Source organism: Phocoena phocoena, chromosome 13 (assembly GCF_963924675.1).
Source record: "Phocoena phocoena chromosome 13, mPhoPho1.1, whole genome shotgun sequence".
In the NCBI taxonomy this organism is placed as follows: domain Eukaryota; kingdom Metazoa; phylum Chordata; class Mammalia; order Artiodactyla; family Phocoenidae; genus Phocoena; species Phocoena phocoena.
The window spans coordinates 69,279,017-69,299,840 of NC_089231.1; the positions used below are offsets into that span (position 1 = coordinate 69,279,017).

A 20,824-nucleotide genomic window follows, 5' to 3' on the forward strand; every position below is an offset into this window, starting at 1 on the left:
GATTACCATCTTGAGATGACGCAAAGAAAAGTAATTTCTAGAGTCAAGTAGAGGAGCAAGGAACTAAACCTAGTTTCATCCTAATATAAGCATTTCCAGCAAGATGAGTAGGTGACAGTGACTTTGACTTTCTGATAAGAAACAGCAATACCCCTGGGCAGTGCTGACAGTGAATGCTGTGGTGGGGTGGGGGGAGGCGGGGGGCGGGGGACACCAGTAGTGTGGACTTGAACCAGTGGATTTAACCTCAGAGTCTGCTCTTGCTGTACGAAATCCCTCTGGTTGTGAAGTCTGGTACATGGTATGAGTGGCCTCACTGGGAAGGGTTTTCTGAGAATAGCCTTCACCTTGCCCCTGCCCTCCCGGGTGATTCTGGCACATCTTTCCCTGGTATGCAGCTCACACTCTTCCTACCCACTGAACTCTTGCTGGTCTGTCTTCTGTGTACCCCACAATGTGGAATGATGCCAGGGCAACTTGGGCAGCTGTGGCACCGGCTTTCTGCAGTAAGGCCACAGAGGTCTCCAAGGACACCTCTCAATCCTCCTCTTCCTGTCCCCCAACAACAATCCTCTCAAAAGTCTGCTTAAACCAAAAAGGGGGATTTATAATAAGGTTATGGGGACGAGGAGTCCCGTGAAACCCAAGGGCAAGCTTAGGATAGGAAAGGAAAGCTGTGGGGAACCCTGGGCTGCATGGGGCAGCCTGGTTCCCATCACTGCTCAACCACTTCCTTGTGCACCCCCTGCTGCAGACCCTCCGGTTTGCTCCTTGCTTCTAGTCCCAGAGTGGGAAAAGGGCCACCCTAAGCAGCTGCTGTGCTCACAGCCACAGGAAGTCACCCTCAGCTTTCCCTGAATTCCAACACATAAATTCTCGGGAAAGGAATCTGATTGGCTCGCTTAGAGCAGGTGTCCATCTCTGGTCCAGTCAGCATGGGCATCATCAGGTATAAACTTGGTGCTAGGAACTCTCCTCTGTGGCCCTATGGATCAGGGAGGCAATTTCTAGAAGTAGAATCGTTATGACCAGGGCAGATGCCCCAAAGTTGTCTACTACGCCACCACCTCCTCCCGTCCTGAAGTTATAGCCTGTTTCCCTGCTTTAAAGCCTCACTTCCGCATCTCTGTTTCTTTGGTTCTTCTATATGAGACACCATGGAGGAGAACGCTCCTTCTCCAGCTCCTCCTTTCCTTGCTGTCCCTAAAAGTAAGCCCCAGGCTCTTTTCATCTTAAGTTTCACTTACAATCACTATGAAAAAACAGACAGGGAGTAGCAAGTAATTCACGTGGGAAAATTTCAAAGGTCTCAGAAATCTTGAGTTCCCAAAGTTGCATGTCTTTAGTTTCTGAGACTCTTGCTAAGTGGCTTCTGGGATTTTCAGCTTCTGGTCTTTTCAGCTGTTGGCTGACTGGCTGTGCAAAGCCCAGTAAATGCCCATGGTACCTGTCTTCTGTGCATCTTTTCATATCTCCAAGATATTCTCTGCCAGCTGGCTCTGGACTCCTGTAACGCAGGGTGCTGGCACAGTCAGACCTGGCCTCGTTATCAGGAAGCCCAGAATGATTTTACACAGTGGCAGCAAATGAACTAACTCTTGCCTCCTCAAGTTTTTTCAGTTATAAAAAGGTCTTTGTCTTGAAAGAAGGGGCATTTCCTGCCCTTGAGCTGCTTCCATTAGACATAGGACTAGTGACACAGGAGCTGCCTCACTGACCTGTGCACCCGAAACTGAAGATGGGGCTTCTCACCCATTGTTCTAGCTTCAGGGTTGCAAGTGGTTGGTCTTTGGCAAGTAACTGGTTACCAGTGCAAAAGAAGCCTAGAGACGGGGGGGGGGGGGGGCGGCGAAGAAGGAATGAGTTAGCAAAGGGTTGTTGAAACATAAGTTAAAGTGTACTTGTGTAGAGCTTCAGTCACAGCTGTCAGAGGGATGACAGAGAGCGTGTACTTGGAGAGATCAGGAGGCCATGCTTGCAAATGAAAATCCTCTCTGGAGCCTCTAGCCAAGCCCTGTCCCCGAGAATAGGACAGCTCTGGCATGGCTCTGTGGCAGCATGATTTATATTCCCCAGAGCAGGGGGCGCTGGTCTTCTCACAGGGTCCCAGGAGCAGATGCTGGCAGGGCAGGTGGGCGCCATGGAGAAGCCACTGCCCACCTGCTGGACTCTCCAGCTCCCTTCTCAGCCCCTCACCAGGACCCGTGCCACCGTCCTGCACCTAGGACAGCTTGTACTGACTTTAATGACCATGACCAAAATGATCTAAACCTCAACTTCCCGCCTGTCCCCATGCAGGGAGCTGGGGCGAGGTCCAGCCAGGACTCTGGCTGCTGGGGAAATGCTAAGTCAGGGGCCTGGAGCAAGAACAGAGAACTCTACCTCCGTCGAGCGTCCAGGAAAGGGCCAGGGAGGCAAGTCTGAGCCAGAATCCTTTGGCCTAGAGAGCCACAGGGGTGGGGAGATAGTGTCAGGTCCAGGGAGCAGGACAGGCAGGCAGGCCAAGGGTCCAGAGCTGGGCCAACAGGACTGGAATGTGGGGAGAACAGGGAGAAAGGCGTTCAGTGCAGCCCCAACTTCCCAGTGCTGTGCAGCCTCCCATCTCCTATTCTCCCACCTTGCCACCCAGCCCACATCTTTTCTCTCCTTCCAGGCCTCTGGTCTCCCCTTTGCTGAACTGTGACCACCAGTTTTGTCTGCAAAGCCGGTGCTTCTCTGCCTTTCCTTCTGTTTCAGATCATGGCCATCAGAAGGGTGACCAAAACCAGGCCATGTGTCCAGGTGCTCCAGGGGCTCTCTCTGCACAACCACTGGCTGCTTATCTGTTCATATTCTCATATTTGGCCCCTCTCTCTTTCTCTCTCTCTCTCTCTCTCATCCCCTGCTGATACTTCATTTAATCTATCTCTATACACATACACGGTACTATGTAATAATTTATTTTTGTGTTGCAGAGATTAGTTTGTCAAGGTTAGAGGCTGTCTTCATTTGGAGTGATCCCAGCCCCAGCTAAGGGCCTGGCACACACTGGTTGCACAATGAATGGTTTTGAGGGTTGGTTGACCTGATGGCCAGATGGATGAATGAGTGACACCAAAGTTTATCTTGCTTTTCTGAATTCCTCTCAGAATTTAGTAATAGCAGGATTTAGTATATGTTTTTAAATTAACATATGGTATGTATCAGTCAGGTACAAAGTAAGAACAAGGAACCACCCAGTAATTTGAACATGGATACATAGATACTCTAACAGAGATTAGAATGAGAAGGGATTGGCTAGTAAAAGTATTCTAAAGAATACAGGAATAGCAGGTGTAAGGAGCAGTCACTACCCCTGAGATTGAGTACCCGCAGAGGAAGGCCCTCCTCCAAGGGCTGAGGACCTTGTTGGAGCGGCACTGCCATGGCTCACTCAGTGGCAGAGAAGTTGCTGTGGTGCCACACCAGTGGAACTTGCTGGAAATCCACCCTCAGAATTTGCTGGAGATATGCTGTCTAGGGTGCTATGGGAAGCTGTTCACAGGGAGGTGTCTCAGTCCACTACAGAACCACCCTAGGGGTAGTCACCAGGGCAAGTTGATGGCCACTGGAGGCTGCCGGACACTGGAGAAGGCACCTGCCCAGCAGGAGCCCGCCGAACAAGCACAGCAGAAGCAGGAGGGCAGAACCCCTTCCTCCTGCCTGTCTCTCCAGAGCTGCCTACCGACAATGCTCAGAACTCTGCCCACTGGCAGAGGAAAAAATATTTAAAGGGCTGTGGTCCATTATCTCCGAGCAGGCAACGCAGGGTGAATTTGGAGCACAGAGGCAATAAATGGATAATTGGCACACAGTAAATTTTATTCTTCTGGTGTCAGTTCTGTGAGTTTTAATACATGTATAGATTTGTGTGACAACCACCACGATCAGGATACAGAAAAGTTCCATAACCCAAATAACTCTGTCTTTTTATAGTCATATCCTATACCTCCCTCTACCCCTAACCCCTGGCGACCATTTGATGGAGGTACCACAGTTTGCTTATCCGTTCACTTGCTGAAGGAACTTTGGGTTGGTTGTAGTTTGGCGTAGTTATGACTAGAACTGCTATAAATATTCATTGACAGGTTTTTATGTAACATAAGTTTCCATTTCTTTAGGGTAAATAAATTCATTTCTTCAGGAGTGGAATTGCTGGGTCATATGGTAAATATGTATTTCATTTTATAAGAAACTGAAAAGTATTTTTGAGAATGACTATACCATTTTGCATCCCCACCAGCAGTATATGAGGGTTCCAGCTGATCTGTCTCACCAGCACCTGATATTGTCAGCATTTTAAAATATGAGCCATTCAAATAGATGTGTAGTGACATCTTTTAATTTGCATTTCTCTAATGGCAAAATAATATTGAATATTTCTTCATGTGCTTATTTGCCATCCTTATATTTTCTTTGGCAAAGTGACTGTTCAAGTCTTTTGCCCATTTTTCAAATTGAGCTGTATGTTTTCTTGTTGAGTTTAAAAGTTCTTTATATATTCTAGATATTTTATATATTCTAGATATAAGTCCTCTGACAGATATGTAGTTTACAAATATTTTCTCTCAGTCCATAGCTTGTCTTTTTCTTCTCTTAACAGTGTATTTCACAGAGCAAAAGTTCTTAATTTTTATGACATCAGTTTTATCAATTTTTTCTTTCTGGATCATGCTTTTGGTGAAATGAATCTAAGAAATATGTCACTAACCCCAGGTCACAAAAATTTTCTCCTATATTTTCTTCTAAGAGTTTTATAGTTTTACATTGTTATATTTAGATCTGTGATTCATTTTGACTTAGTTTTTGTATAGTGTGTAAGATTTAGTCTGGGGTTCATTTTTAGAAGGTTCATTTTTTTGTATGTGGATGTCCAGTTGTTCCCAAAACATTTGTTGAAAAGACTTCCTCTGCTAAGCTGTCTTTGCACCTTTGTTTAAAGTTAATTGTCCATATTCAGATGGGTCTGTTTTTGGACGCTATTCTGTTTCATTGATCTATATTTCTATCCTTTTACCAATACCACACTATCTTTGTTACTGTAGCTTTATAGCAAGTCTTAAAATCTGGCAGTGTCATTCCTCCAACTTTATTCTACTTCTTCAAAATTGCTTTCCCTGCTCTAGTTCATTTGCCTTTTCATATAAGTTTTCGAATCAGCTTCTCTACAGCAACATAAATTGCTTGATATTTTGACTGGAATTATGTTAAACTTATAGATCAATTTGGGAAAAATTGCTGTCATTATTATGTTGAGTCTTAAAATCCATGAACATGGTATGTCTCTTCATTTATTTAAATCTTTTTTTGATTTCTTGCATCACATTTTGTAGTTTTCAGCATACATACCATACATGTTTTGTTAGATTTACACCTAAGTATTTTATTTTTGGAGCTATTATAAATGGAACCATTTAAAATTTTCATTTTGTAGTTGTTTGTTGCTAGTATATAGAAATGCTGAGTTTTTTGTGTTGATATTGTATCCCACGACCTTGTGAAACTCAGTGGTTTTAGGAGTCTTTTTGCATAGAGTCTTTTCTACATAGACAGTAATGTCTTCTGTAAGTAGATTATTTTCTTCCTTTCCGATCTGTTTACTCTTTTATTTCCTTCTGTTGCCTTTTTGCACTGGCTAAGACTGCCAGGACTGTGTTGAATATGAATGGTGTGAGCTGACATCCTTACCTTGTTCCCAAGGTAAGCATTCAGTCTTTCATCATAAAGGATGGTATCAGCTGTAGGCTTGTTGTAGCTGCTCTGTATCAGGTTGATGAAGTTCTCTTTTATTCTTAGTTTGTAAATTTTCATTATGAATTGGTGTTAGATTTTGTCAAATGCTTTTCTGTGTCAAATGATTTAAACATGTATTTTTTTCTTTAGTCTGTTAATATGGTGGATTATATTGATTGATTTTTCAAATATTGAACAAACTTTACATTCCTGGAATAACAATACTCCCCTTTGACTGTGGTGTATAATACTTTTTGTTTGTTATGTCTGTTTGCATTTGATCTGTGGAATATTGGTCTGCAGGGTTTTTTTCCCCATATTATCTTTGTCTGCCTTTGGTATCAGAGTAATGTAAGCCTCATAAAATGAGTTGGGAAGTGTTCTTTCTTCAGGTTCCTGGAAGAGACTGTGTAGAATTGGCATTATTTCTTCTTTAAATGTTTGGTAGAATTTGCCATTGAAACCACCTGGACCTGGAGATTTCTACTTTGGATGGTTTTCAACTATGAATATAATTCTTTAGTAGTTATAGGACTATTCAGGTTATCTATTTCATTTTGGATGCATTTTAGTACTTTGTGGTTTGTGAGTAATTGATCCATTTCATCTAAGTTGTTGAATCCCTGTGTGTAGAGTTGTTTGTAGTATTCCTTTTTTATCCCTTTAATTTCTGTGGGGTCAATAGTTACATTTCCTCTTTCATTCCCCGTATTGATAAATTTTGCCTTTTCTCTTCTTGGTCTGCCTGGATAGAGATTTTATTGATTTTTAAAATTTTTTTCATGGAACCAACTTTTTGCTTTATCATTTTTTATAAAAGATATTGTTTTAATTTCATTGATCTTTTCAATTTCGTTGATCCCTGCTCTATTATTTTACTGCCTCTGTTTATTTTGCTTTATTTTTTTCTAGCTTATTAAAGTGGAAGCTTAGTTATTAATATCAGCCCTTTTTTTTAAATTGAAGTGTTGTTGATTTACAATGTTGTGTTAGTTTCAAGTGTATAGCAAAGTGGTTCAGTTATGTGTATATCCTTCTGCAGATTCTTTTCCATTATAGTTATTACAAGATATTGAATATAGTTTCCTGTGCTATACAGTAGGTCCTCGCTGTTCATTTTATATACAGTAGTATGTATCTTTTAATCCCATCTCCTAATTTATCCCTTCCCCCTTTCCCCTTTGGTAACCATAAGTTTGTTTTCTATGTCTGTGAGACTGTTTCTGTTTTGTAAATAAGTCCATTTATATCATTTTTTTAGATGCCATATACAAGTGATATCATATGATATTTGTCTTTCTCTGTCTGACTTAATTCACTTAGTATGATAATGTCTAGGTCCATCCATGTTGCTGCAAATGGCATTATTTCATTCTTATTTATGGCTGAGTAATATTCCATTGTATGTGTGTATATATATGTGTTTGTATGTATATATATACACATATGTACATACATACACACACACACACACACACACACACACACACACACACCCCACATCTTCTTTATCCATCCCTCTGTCAATGGACATTTAGGTACTTCCATGTCTTGGCTATTGTAAACAGTGCTGCTATGAATATTGAGATGCATGTTTCTTTTTGAATTAGAGTTTTTGTCTTTTCTGGATATATGCCCAGGAGTGGGATTGTTGGATCATATGGTAACTCTATTTTTAGTTTTTTAAGGAACTTCCATACCGTTCTCCATAGTGGCTGCACCAATTTACATTCCCACCAACAGTGTAGGAGTGTTCCCTTTTCTCCAAATCCTTTCCAGGATTTTTTTTAAAAATTAATTTATTTATTTTTGGCTGCGTTGGGTCTTTGTTGCTGTATGCGGGCTTTCTTTTTTCTAGTTGTGGTGAGCGGGGGCTACTCTTCCTTGCAGTGCACAGGCCTCTCATTGCAGTGGCTTCTCTTGTTGCGGAGCACGGGCTCTAGGCACGTGGACTTCATTAGTTGTGGCATGTGGGTTCAGTAGTTGTGGCTCTCGGACTCTAGAGCGCAGGCTCAGTAGTTGTGGTGCACGGGCTTAGTTGCTCTGCGGCATGTGGGATCTTCCCGGACCAGGGCTCGAACCCGTGTCCCCTGCGCAGATTCTTAACCACTGCACCACCAGGGAAGCCCCAGGATTTATTCTTTGTAGACTTTTTTTCTTTTTTTTGCCGTACGCGGGCGTCTCACTGTTGTGGCATCTCCCGTTGTGGACCACAGGCTCTGGACATGCAGGCTTAGCGGCCATGGCCCACAGGCCCAGCCGCTCCGCGGCATGCAGAATCCTCCCGGACCGGGGCACGAACCCATGTCCCCTGCATCGGCAGGCGGACTCTCAACCAATGCGCCACCAGGGAAGCCCTCTTTGTAGACTTTTTGATGAAGGTTGTGCTGACCAGTGTAAGGTGATTCCTCATTGTAGTTGTGGTTTGCATTTCTCTAATAATTAGTGATGTTGAGTGTCTTTTCTTGTGCCTCTTGGCCATCTGTATGTCTTCTTTGGAGAAATGTCTGTTTAGGTCTTCTGCTCATTTTTTGATTGATTGTTTTTTTGTTTTGATATTGAGCTGTATGAGCTGTTTTGGAAATTAAGCCCTTTTTGGTTGCATCGTTTGCAAATATTTTCTCCCAGTTCGTAGGTTGTCTTTTCCTTTTGTTTGTGGTTTCCTTTTCTGTGCAAAAGCTTATAAGTTTTATTAGGTCCCATTTGTTTGTTTTTGTTTTTATTTCTTTTGCCTTGGGAGACTGACCAAAGAAAACATTACTACAATTTATGTCAGAGAAGGTTTTGCTTATGTTCTCTTCTAGGAGTTCTATGATGTCATGTCTTTAAGTCTTTAAGCCATTTTGAGTTTATTTTTGTGTATGGTGTGAGGGAGAGTTCTAACTTCATTGATTTACATGCAGCTGTCCAGCTTTCCCAACACCACTTGCTAAAGAAACTATCTTTTCTCCATTGTATATGTTTACCTTCTTTGTTGAAGATCAACTGACCATGTGTGGTCTATTCTGGTCCATTGATCTATATGTCTGTTTTTATGCCAATACCACACTGTTTTGATTACTGTAGCTTTGTAGTAGTATTGTCTGAAGTCTGGGAGGATTATGCCTCCAGCTTTGTTCTTTTTCCTCAGAATTGCTTTGGCAATTCTGGGTCTTTAGTTGTTCCATATAAATTTTAGGATTGTTTGTTCTAATTCTGTGAAAAATTCCATGGGATAATTTGATAGGGATCACATTAAATCTTAAATTGCTTTGGGTAGTATGGCCATTTTAACAATATTAATTCTTCCACTTCAAGATCGTGGGATGTCTTTGCATTTCTTTGAATCATCTTCAGTTTCCTTTATCAATGTTTTATAGTTCTCAGCATATAAATCTTTTACCTCCTTGGTCAGGTTTATTCCCAGGTTTGTTTGGGTTTTTTTGCGGTACGCAGGCCTCTCACTGTTGTGGCCTCTCCCGTTGTGGAGCACAGGCTCCGGATGTGCAGGCTCAGCAGCCATGGCTCACGGGCCCAGCCGCTCCATGGCATGTGGGATCTTTCCGGACCGGGGCACGAACCCGTGTCCCCTGCATCGGCAGGCGGACTCTCAACCACTGCGCCACCAGGGAAGCCCTCCCAGGTATTTTTTTAACGGGATTTTAAAAGGGATTTTTTTTTTTACTTTCTATTTCTGATATTTCATTGTTAGTGTAGAGAAATGCAATAGGTTTCTGTATGTTAATCAGGTATCCTTCTACCTTGCTGAATTCATTTATCAGTTTTAATAATTTTTGTGTGGAGTCTTTAGGTTTTTCTATCTAGAGTATCATGTCATCTGCATATAATGACAATTTTACCTCTTCCCTTCCAATTTGGATGCCTTTTATTTCTTTTTCTTGTCTGATTGCTGTAGCTAGGACTTCCAAAATACTATGTTGAATAGAAGTGGTGATAGTGGGCATCCTTGTCTTGTTCCAGATTTTAGTGGGAAGGCTTTCAGCTTTTCACCATTGAGTGTTATGTTGGCTCTGGGTTTGTCATAAATAGCTTTTATTATATTGAGATAAGCTCCCTCTATACCCACTTTGGTGAGAGTTTTTATCATGAATGGATGAAGCATTTTATAAAATGCTTTTTCTGCATCTATTGAGATAATCATGTGGTTTTTGTCTTTTGCTGTTGTGGTGTATCACATTCATTTGCATATGTTGAACCTTCCTTGTGACCTTGGAATGAATCCACCTTGATCATGGTTATGACCCTTTTTGTGTGTTGTTGGATTTGGTTTGCTAATATTTTATTGTGGATTTTTACACCTATACATCAAAGATACTGGCCTATAACTTTCTTTTTTGGTAGTGTCTTTGTCTGGTTTTGGTATCAGGGTGATTGTTGGCTTCATAGAATGACTTTGGGAATGTTCCCTCCTCTTCAGTCTTTTAGAAGAGTTTGTGAAGGATTGGTATAAGTTCTTTGTATGTTTGGCAGAATTCCCCAGTGAAGCCATCTGGTCCTGAACTTTTGTTTGCAGGGAAGTTTTTTTTTTTTTTTTATTACAGATTCTATTTCACTTCTAGTGATTTGTCAGTTCAAAGTATCTATTTCTTCTTGATTCACTTTTGGTGGGCTGTATGTTTCTAGAAACTTGTCCATTTCTTATAGATTGTCCAAATTGTTGGCATATAATTGTTCATATAATTGTATTTATGCTTCTTTGTATTTCTGTGGTATTGGTTATTTATCCTTTTTCGTTTCGTATTTTGTTTATTTGGGTCCTCTCTCTTTTCTTCTTGGTGAGCCTGGCCAGAGGTTTGTCAATTTTGTCTGTCCTTTCAAAAAACCAGATCTTGATTTTATTGATTTTTCTATTTTTATTTTAATCTCTATTTTATTTATTTCCTCTCTTTATTATTTCTTTCCTTCTGCTGACGTTAGGTTTTGTTTCTTCTTTTTCTAATTCTTTTAGGTGGTAGGTTAGGTTATTTGAGATTTTTATCTTTTTTTGAGGAAGGCCTGTATCACTATGGACTTCCCTCTAGGACGTTTTTGCTGCATCCCATAGATTTTGTATGGTTGTGTGTTTATTGTCTTGAGGCATTTTTAAAATTTCCTCTTTGATTTCATCCTTCACCCATTGGTTTTTTAGTAGCATGTTTTTTAGTCTCCATGTAATCGTTTTTTTCTTGTTTTTCTCTCTGTGGTTGATCTCTAGTTTCATTGTTGTGGTCACAAAAGATGCTTGAAATAATTTCTATCCTCTTAAATTTGTTGAGGCTTGTTTTGTGTTCTAGTATCTGGTGTACCCTAGAGAAAGATCCATGTATGCTTGAAAAGAATGTATATTCTGTGCCTTTGGATGTAATGTCCTGAAAATATCAATTAAGTCTAACTGTTCTATTGTATCATTTAGGATCTCTGTTGCCTTATTGATTTTCTGTCTGAAAGATCTGTCCATTGATGTCAGTGGGGTGTTGAAGTCTCCTACTGTTATTGTATTCCCATCAGCTTCTCCCTTTATGTCTGTTAGTATTCATTTTATGTATTTAGGTGCTCCTATATTGGGTGCCTTTATGTTAATGAGTGTAATATCCCTTCTTGTATTGATCCTTTTGTCATTATATAGTGTCTTTCTTTATCTTTCTTTATGGCTTTTGTTTTAAAGTCTGTTTTGTCTGATATGAGTATTGCTACCCCCACCTTCTTGTCATCTCAGCCCTTTCTTTTTTAATATAAGCATTTAATGCTATTTACTTATCTCTAAGGCTTTATCTATGTCCCACAAATTTATGTTGTATTTTCAGTTTTGTTCAGTTCAAAGTATTTTCCTAGTTTCTCTTAAGGCTTCTTCTTTGACAGTTATTTAGAAGTGTGTTGTTTAGTTTCCAAGTGTTGGGAGATTTTCCTGTTAACTTTCGTTTTTTTGCTTTCAAATCTAATTCCATGGTGGGCAGAGGGCATATTTTGCATTATTTAAAATTTGTTAAGGTTGTTTTATGACCCAAGGTATGATCTATTCTGAGGAATATTCTCCATGCATTTGACAAGAATATGTGTTGTACTTTTGTTGGGTAGAGTTTTCTCTAAATTTCAATTATATTCAGTTGGTTGATGGTATTGTTCAGTTCTTCTGTATCTTGTTGATTTTCTGTCTACCAGTTCTGTCAACTACTAAGAAAGGAGTATTAAAATCCCTGTCAATTTATCCACCTCTCTTTTCAGTTCTGTCAGTTTTTACATCATGTATTTTGAAGCTCTGCTGATAGGTGAATACACATTGAGAACCATTTTATATTCCTGGTGAATTGGCCCTTTTATCATTGTGTAATGTCCCTCTTTATCCCTGGTAATTTTCTTTGCTTTGAAGTCTACTTTGATATTAACATAACCACTCCAGCTTTGTTTTGAATACTATTTGCATGATAAATCTTTTTGTATCCTTTTACTTTAAACCTTCCTGTATCATATTTGAAGAGAATTTCTTATAAAAGCATTTAATTAGATTGTGTTTTTAATTCCATTCTGTCAGTCTCTGTATTTAGACTATTTACTTTTAATGTAATTATTGATATGTGTGGATTTATGTATGTCATATTAATATTAGTTTTTCATTTGAGTCTCTGTTTTTCATTCCTCTGTTACCCCTTTCTTGCCTTATTTTGGGTTATTTGAACTTTTATTTTGAAGTCCCTTAATTTATCTCTTGTGTCTTTGACTATGTTTCTTTCTGTAGCTTTTAAAATAGTTGTTCTAGAGATTATAATATATATATACTTTTTATATTCTGCAGTTTACTTACTATTGATACTTTATTAATTCAAGAAAAATATAAAAGTCTTATCACCACATGGGAACCTTTACCAGCACCCCTCCCCATCTTGTATTTGTCTTACATACTACATCTACCTACATTAAAACTCCAGGGATTTCCCTGGTGGCGCAGTGGTTAAGAATCCGCCTGCCAATGCGGGGGACATAGGTTTGATCCCTGGTCTGGGAAGATCCCACATGCCGCGGAGCAGCTAAGCCCGTGCGCCACAACTACTGAGCCTACACTCTAGAGCCTGCAAGCCACAACTACTGAAGCCCGCGTGCCACAACTACTGAAGCCCGCATGCCACAACTACTGAAGCCCATGCGCCTAGAGCCCATGCTCCACAACAAGAGAAAACACCGCAGTGAAAAGCCCATGCACCGCAATGAAGAGCAGTCCCTGCTCACCACAACTAGAGAGAGCCCGTGCACGGCAACGAAGACCCAACACAGCCAAAAATAAATAAATAAATAATAAAACTAAATTTATTTAAAAAATATAAATAAAACTCCAGCAGACAGTGTTAGGAGAAGAATAGTCTATTATATCTACTCAGACATTTGATATTTCTGTTACTCTCCCTTCTTTCCTGATGTTCCTAGTTCTTTCTGGTGTCATTTCCCTTCTATCTGAATGACTTCCATTAGCAATTATTTTAGAGTAGGTCAACTAACAGGATTTGTCTGTGGCCTGGAACATTAGAACAGAAATGAAAGAATAAGAAAAATGGGAGATTTTCTGTAGTGTCTCTGAGCCAGAAACAGAGGGCGTCTCCTGGAGGTCTCTGTTCACACTGATTCCTGCTGGGGGTTTCAGAGAGACCTGTCTGATGGATTTCACAGGGACAGAGTGTGAAGCTCAGTACTGATTTGGTGGCACTTTGAATTCTGGGCTTCCTCCCTCATTTGCCTGTTATTGTTTACTTTTCACATTCCTCAGATATCCTGTTCTGTGCAGCCCATCAAGAATTTATAGTTGTATTCAGTCAGAAAGGTGGGGTGGAATGTGTTTTTACTCCATTTTACCTAGAACCGAACGTGGTATAGCAGGATATTTATAACAAATTCTTAATAACGTTTATTAAGTGAATAAATGAATGGGATATTAAACAGTTGGTCCCAACCTCTCTCTTCTGCACCAGACTTGGATTTCTAATAGTCTCCAGCCCTTCTGGAAGGAAGACCATCTAAATAATTGAATCAGTGTCTACATACTTGGCATCACCAACTCAGTGTCCTGTCTGCACTTTCAGCATGTCCAAACTGAACCCCTTCCTCTTCCACTGAAGACTAGCTTCTACTTTCAGTTTCTCTGTCTGCCATAAATTAACTGCTAGTTGTCTTTTACCCTTTCCCTTCAATGAGTTTCAGGAAGATAAGTTCTCTGTTTGGTAATGTTTCTCCTGTTAGTTCTCACTTCCTCACTCTCAGCCTTGCCACCCTAGTTCATAGGTCCAGACTAATGAGATAGCCGGCCCAACCACAGGACAAGCAGAACCATTGTTGGTGATAATAGAGAGCAAAGAATGAGGAGGAACCAGGAAGGTGGGTTCACAGCCAGCCTTGTCCATTTGTAGGGAGACAGGGGATGGGAGCTCGGGGCAGAGGAGGGAGCCACTACCCAGATCTCAGAGCCCGAGGGCTTGTGGAAAGCTTGCCTCACCTGGCGTGTTGAGACCCAGGGCACATTAATGTATTAACACAATAGTAACTCCTGAGAGTGGGGTTTCTAGTAGGTGTGAGGGGCAAACAGCCCCCACTGGGCTCGACCCTGGGCCTTCAGGGCTGCTTCTGAGTAGGTGCTGGTAATAGCCACCTGACTTTCTCCTTCCCGTGTAATTGGCATTCGCCAGTCTGGGCCAGTTGACTGTCTCTCAGACAGCAGCCCTGAGCCCACTACGCCCTGCTTAGAGGTCTGGACTGACAGCTCTCTACTGCCTTCCAAGTTCAAGGCCTCCCACCACTCTCTCCTTCCTCTCTGCCACTCTTTCCCTCTCCTCCAGCTCCCCTGGGCTATTCCCTGGGCCCCAGAGAGTCCCCACACCTTATCTTATCTCCACACCTCCTCATACTGTTCCATCCCTCCACTCCCAGCCACCATCCCAGCCTCTACCTGTCAAAGTTGTATCCTTCAGATGCCGCTCAGATGCAGCTAATTCCAGGAAAGCTCTTATGCCCTCCCTCTCTTGGCTATAGGCTGATACCCTCCTGCCTCCTTCTTAACCCACCTTAGCCAGTAGTCACTAGTCATACAGGTTGGTATGTGCCTTGAAGGCAGGCGTAGTGAGACTCTCTTGTTTGGCCTTTGTGGTTCTTGCACGTAGGTCCCACTCAGTAATCCTTGCTGGATTGAAGTGAATGGCATCAGACTAGCTGATATGCCATCTCTAGAAAGTCTCTCAGAGAAATGAAGGGGCTGTGCTTGTGATATGGCGACCGTTGATGGCAAGACACTCGGAATCCCTGCTGTACAGATGAGTCTTGTTTTGTAAATGGGAGATTCCCTTATCTTTGACATCGCCTGTTTGTTTTTCCCTTCAGTGTTAATACTCTGAAGGGTCAGGAAATAGGAAACAACCCCATTAAGTATGAGATTCTGAGGGCTCAGTCCGCAGCTGACAGCACTAGCGGAGCTGCAAGATAATGGAGGCCGATACCGGTTCCAGCCAATTCTTCTCGCCTTTGCAAAGCACCGAATGACAGGCAGATTTCTCAGCTCCAAGCAGGCCATCGCGTTCAGATGATAAATGTGTCCCTGGACGGAAGAGCTTGTTGAGTGATATTTACCAGGGTCTCTGTGAAGGGCCCTCAACTCCCAAGGGAGCATTTTAAGCCTTCAGCTGCTCACCCTGTCGACTGACGCCCGTGGGGTGGCAAGAGGAATAAAACCTTGCTTCTGCTCTCCAACAGGTTGGAAGCCATGGTGATTTGTTTAGGTGCTCGGAAGTTTCCTGTATTCAATCCCTTCCTTCCCCTAGTCAAACCCCACACTTAGAGCCTTAGAGGGGGAGGGGCAGGGAGGTCAGGTCTGGCTCTACCACTTAGTGCTCCTTGGCCAAGTTCCTCAGCTTTTCCAGACCTGTCTCCTCAGAAATAAAGTGGAAATGACGAGAACTGCCTCACAGGCTTGTTGGACAGATAGGATTAAATCTGTGTGAAAATACTTTGCATGTTGTAAAATGCTCTCCAGTATAGGCATTCGTTCAGCAGTTCCTCTTTGCGTACCTGCTGTATGCTGGGCACTGTACTGGGTTTGAAGGGTCATGTCCGGATTGTGTGGCTGGGAAGAAAGGCAGGCTAATGCCTTTACCAGCCATCGGTGTGGTTCTGGGACGAAGGACAGCAGCTGGCTCAGAAATCATACCTCTCTGCCGCCCTTGAAGACTGCCCCAGTCCTGACACTTCTCTGGGGCTCCGGATCCTGAGATCCTCTCCCAGTGATGGGACGTTTGCGTGACCTTCTGCAAGGAGCACGGCTGAGTCGGAATCTGGTGCCTGATGCCAGGTTCTCCAGAGAAACAGATAGGGCACGTGCGTGCACACACACACAGACACATGCGTGGAAGTTTATTGTGAGGAATTGGCTCACACCGTTATGAGGTCTGAGAAGTCCCAGATCTGTTGTGGGCGAGCTGGACACGCAGGAGAGCCGGTGATGTAAGTTCCAATCTGTCCACATCTGAAGGGGAAGGAGACCCGTGTCCCAGCTCAAAGGCAGGTAGGCAGGTAGGGAGTGCTCTCTTACTCCCCCTTTTTGTTCTGTTCAGGCCCTCAGTGGATTGAATGGGGCCCACCCACATGGGGAGGGCAGTTTTCTTTCCTCAGTCTACTGGTTCCAATGTTAATCTCTCAGAAACACCCTCACAGCCACACCTAGGATAATGTTTCATCAAATGTCTGGGCACCCCAGGGCCCAGTCAAGTTGACACATAAAATGGACATCTCACCAGGGTTGACGTTCACTTAGAGCCTTCAGGTTTACTGAGCAGCTTCACACGCTGCGTCTCATTTGTCTCTGTGACGACCCGGTGAGGGGGTCATTCCCCTTCTCTGTCCTGTAATCCTGATGCCACGGGCTCACCAGCCTAGCCATTTGAAGCAGGCCATGCTCACCTGGGCCAAACCCAAATCTCAAGGCGCCAAGCCTTTTCCCTCTGGGCAGCAGGAAGTCTGTTCCTTTCTAGATCCCGCTTCTCCAGCATGTGAGTGGCTTACGTGGCTGGTCTGTGCGTCTGTCCTCTGCCTCCAGTGCCCTGGCACTCTCCACTCTTCCCCTCTGCTCCTTAGGCAGCAGGAGACTTTAAACAAAGTTGCCACGTGGGTTGGGTGTCGTCTGTGGGCCAGACATCACTCAGCATTTCCACAAAGTCTGCATGTAATCAGGATGCTGAAGGAAGACGGGGCTCCACATAGAGGTCTGCCCTCGCTGAGCCTCAGCCTCGGTGGACTGGGACACGGTGAGGACCGGCGGAGGCCAGCGCCCCCCCCCCCCGGATACCTTTGTGACCATGTCATCACGTCTGTGGGGCCACAGGGCACAGCTTTTACGTTTAATATGCCCTTTGTTATTTTAATCATACTGATGAATCAGGGCCCTTCTGGGTACTTCTATTTATTTAAAATCCATTGTGAGATGTTCTTTTATAGTCTGTCACAGGGGAAATATGAATTTATTAATTCAAAAATTATAACACCCTCATGCTGAGCTTGGAAATGGGCTCCAGTCAGCAACGTTTCTCAAGCCTACATTTCAAAGTCCCCCTCTGCCTGGCACTGCAGCCACTCGTGTGCCTGTTTGTCTCCTCGTCTGGAAAAATGCCTTTGGGGGCTGTGTGCCCCCACCTGGCATGGTGCCTGGCACAGGTAGGTGCTTAATTACTGGTTCTGGGCTGGAATGGACTGGGGCTCCTGCCACTCAGCACACTCACCCAAGCTGTGCCCTGGCGGAGCGCCCGGCTGGCAGTCAGGACACAACAAATGGTGGTTGAGCACCCGGCCTGTGTCGGGCACACGCTGGATGCATGGAGTGCAGCCTGGGTGCCGGCCCAGCCCTTTCCTGCAGCGGGTTCACAGGGGATGCAGCCAGCGGAGTGCGACACGAGTGGGCAGGGTGTAGGCTGAGGGGAGCAGGAAGGGACTCAGGAGGTGCCGTGCGGGGCCGCGCTGGGTGCTGGACTGACAGGGCCTCGGAGCAGGCTTGCAGCAGTGCTCAGCGCCCTTTCTCTGCCGTTTCCCCACAGGGCCTGTGCCAGCAGTGAGACAGAGAGTGAAGCCGGAGACATCATGGACCAGCAGTTTGAGGAGATGAACAACAGGCTCAACTCGGTCACCGACCCCACTGGCTTTCTTCGGATGGTTCGCCGCAACAACCTCTTTAACAGGTATGTGTGGCCCTGCCTCCTGGGCTGGTGCCAGGCAGGGCGGCCCGGCAGTGTGGATAGCGTGCTTTCGGGGGATGCTCCTTCTGGCTGCTTGGGCTTCTGGCTGGGATGTGAGTCTGCAGGAGCGAGTGTGGTACTCCCGGGCCCCTGCTCCCCGGGGCCTGGGCATCACAGCAGCCCCTCCGGGTGAGGGGAGGAAGCGGTAGCAGGCTTGATGAGACATTCCGCCTTGGCTGGGATGGGAGGCCCAGGGGACAGTCGGCCGCTTCTTCCCGTGACCTCGGAGCTGATTTCCCAGACACCAGGCAGAAGCCACACAGAGTGGCTTCACATACTTCTTTGCCAGCTTTTGCCAGTAACTCACGGCCAGGCCCCTTCCTGGCCTGAGACTGAGGGAGGCCCGGAAGAGTGGATGCCAGCATTGCTGGAGGGAGAGCCCGTCCAGACCCAGGCCCCATCTCCCCGTTACTTGACCAGATAGACCTCAGTGGCTCCGAGATGGGTCAGGGTTGAAATTGCCACCCAGCACACCCCTGCGCCTTTTCACCACGGGTGACAGCCGAGGTGCGTCCAGATAAACAGGGGCAGGCGGTTGGGGTTGAGGGGCACCTGTCCCGCTGCCATTTGGTTGCCTGGCGACAACCTGGGAGTCACATTTGGAAAGACCTTTCTAGAAAGACGTCCCAGACTATCTGAGGTCCCTGCCTTTGAAGGGCAGCAGGTTGAGCCAGGCACCCAGGAGGGAGTGACTGTGCTCTGGGTGGAGGCGGCCTCGGCTGGGCTGCCCTGTGTGGGGGGCATTGTGTGCCCCGTCTGCTCCTACTCCAGGCCCTGGTTTCCTCTCATTATTGTGCTGTCACGGTGACAAACGTGTGTTTACTTCCCAGGGGCGATCCGAATGGGACGGGAGCCAGGAGCTGGGGCTGTAGGAAGTGGCAACTTGGTTGAAAGGACGCCAGAACCTCAGTCTGGTTCACCTCCAGCTTCCTCTTCGGCCCTGCCCCCTTTGCAGGTGTCCCTCATGACTTTAATTTTGTGGAGGGACAGGACCAGGCGCGGGGAGGCGGGTCGGGCCTGGTTCCGCCCTCTGCCGCTGCTCCTCGGCCTCTGAGGCAGGTGACTCTCGACTCTGCCTGGTGCTGTGATCCATGGTTGTGAACTAGGGTGCGAAGAGCTTGGGGCTCAGGTCTGGCCTTGCCGCGTGCCACCTGTGGGACCCTAGGCAGGTGACTTCACCACTGTCAGCCTGTTTCCTCGTTGCTGAAGTGGGAACAAGCTTCCTACTTTTCAGGGTTCCCTTAACATGGGAATTGAGGAGTTAATGTATGAACAGCTCATGACAGGCTTCCTAATGCACATGTACTCGCGCTGACTTTCTACTGTTTTAGGTGTGAAGGACAGTGCTAAACTTAGATTCTTATGGTAATGTGGGTGGATAAACTTTAGAAGGGATGAAATTTGTATGTACCTGTGGAACAGGTGTTGACCACCGTGGGTTGCAGCCTCACCCGCCCTTTCTTTTCCTGTCCCACTTCATGTCCTTTGCTCGAAAGAGAGAGAGAGCCAGTGGCAGGCCGTCAGGCATCCATGGCCAGCCTGATCACAGGCGTGCCTGCGGCCAGGAGCCCCTCCTCCAGGGCCTCGGGTGCTAAGGCAAGAAAGGGGTCAAACCAGGTGTACCCGGGATCCTAGCTTATCACCCCTGGATGGTAGGTGGTGTGAATTTTGGATCATGGAGTTGCTTGCTTTGGGAAAATGTTTGTTGTCTTTCTGAGCAGCTCTGGGGTAGGTCCAGTGAGCACAATACCATGGATTAGTTCATTGGTTCATTTAAACAATGCAGTCTGTGCCCAGGGCCAGGCTGAGGACTGGGCCAGCCCTGAGGCTGGGAGGGGGCAGCAAGGCCCGCAGCACGGGAGCCTGGGCCTCACTGCCTGGCTGCTCTGTGCCCAGCTCCCTCATCAGGGCCTGACCTGCTCGAAGCCTCAGGCCTGCCCTCAGGAAAACAAAGGGATTAGAAGTGGTCTCTGCACACCTTTCCAATCCTGACCTTCTAGAGACTTCTGAGGGCAGATCAGATGAGGGGAAACAGGCTGCATTCTTTCAGCTTCAGTGCAGGGAGCCAAAGGCCTAGGACAGTTGCCATGCTGTGTGCTCTCTGCTGTTTCCCGACAAGCCCAGGAAGAGAGGTCTCTGGCCTCCAGCCTTCCAAGTGACCCACATAGGCCAGGGTATCCTTGTCTGTTAGGATGCTGTGGGCCCTTGCAAACTTCCAGCCCATCCTCGAGTCTCGCAGCTGAGGGGCACGCACAGGCTGGGTGGGTGGAGACCTGCCCCCGCAGCAGGTGCAAAGCTGGGTTTCAGGTCCCACCTCCCAGCCGCCCTGCCGGCCTGTGTGCTGCCCTGCCCCGCATGGGGTCCCAGGCAGGCCTTTCTTGCTGCCCCTTCGTGACCAGGAGGTGGGGTGGTTTGTCACTGGCTGGGACGGCAGAGCACTTGTCCCTGGAGCCCACAGAGGTGAAGTGGAAGCAGCCGTGTGCGTAGCAGCACCAGCTCCCCTCTGCAGGGCCCTCCAGCCCCGTGATTCACGGGCTGCTTGGCTCTTCTGTTCCAGGCAGTTTGCGGGGCGGGTTTGGCAGTGAGGCTGCTGCAGCAGAGGCAGGTCAAGTGAGACTCGGCCTGAGAACTCTCTTTCTCTCCCTCTTCCTCTTTCTCTCCCCACACTGCACAGCTAGCTTGGTCTTTGTTCTTGAGGTCTCCACAGCCACTATTTGTCTTCTTGCCTGTGCACTTTGGCAGAAAACACAGTTGCATGTCGAGCCCAGGGCAGGCACTGCTAGTGAGGAAATGAGCAGTCTTCTCTCGTTTAGCACCTGACCCTGGGGGCCCTTACTGGGCAA

General features: G+C 45.5%; 1 protein-coding gene across 1 annotated transcript in view; it reads left to right on the plus strand.

The window, feature by feature from the left end:
• TTC28 (tetratricopeptide repeat domain 28) overlaps positions 1–20,824 on the plus strand; it is a 576,727-nt gene that overhangs the window by 521,469 nt on the left and 34,434 nt on the right. Inside the window, exon 14 of the mRNA XM_065889510.1 lies at positions 17,784–17,924. Coding sequence (XP_065745582.1) covers positions 17,784–17,924 — 141 coding nt within the window. The remainder of the gene's footprint in view (positions 1–17,783; positions 17,925–20,824) is intronic.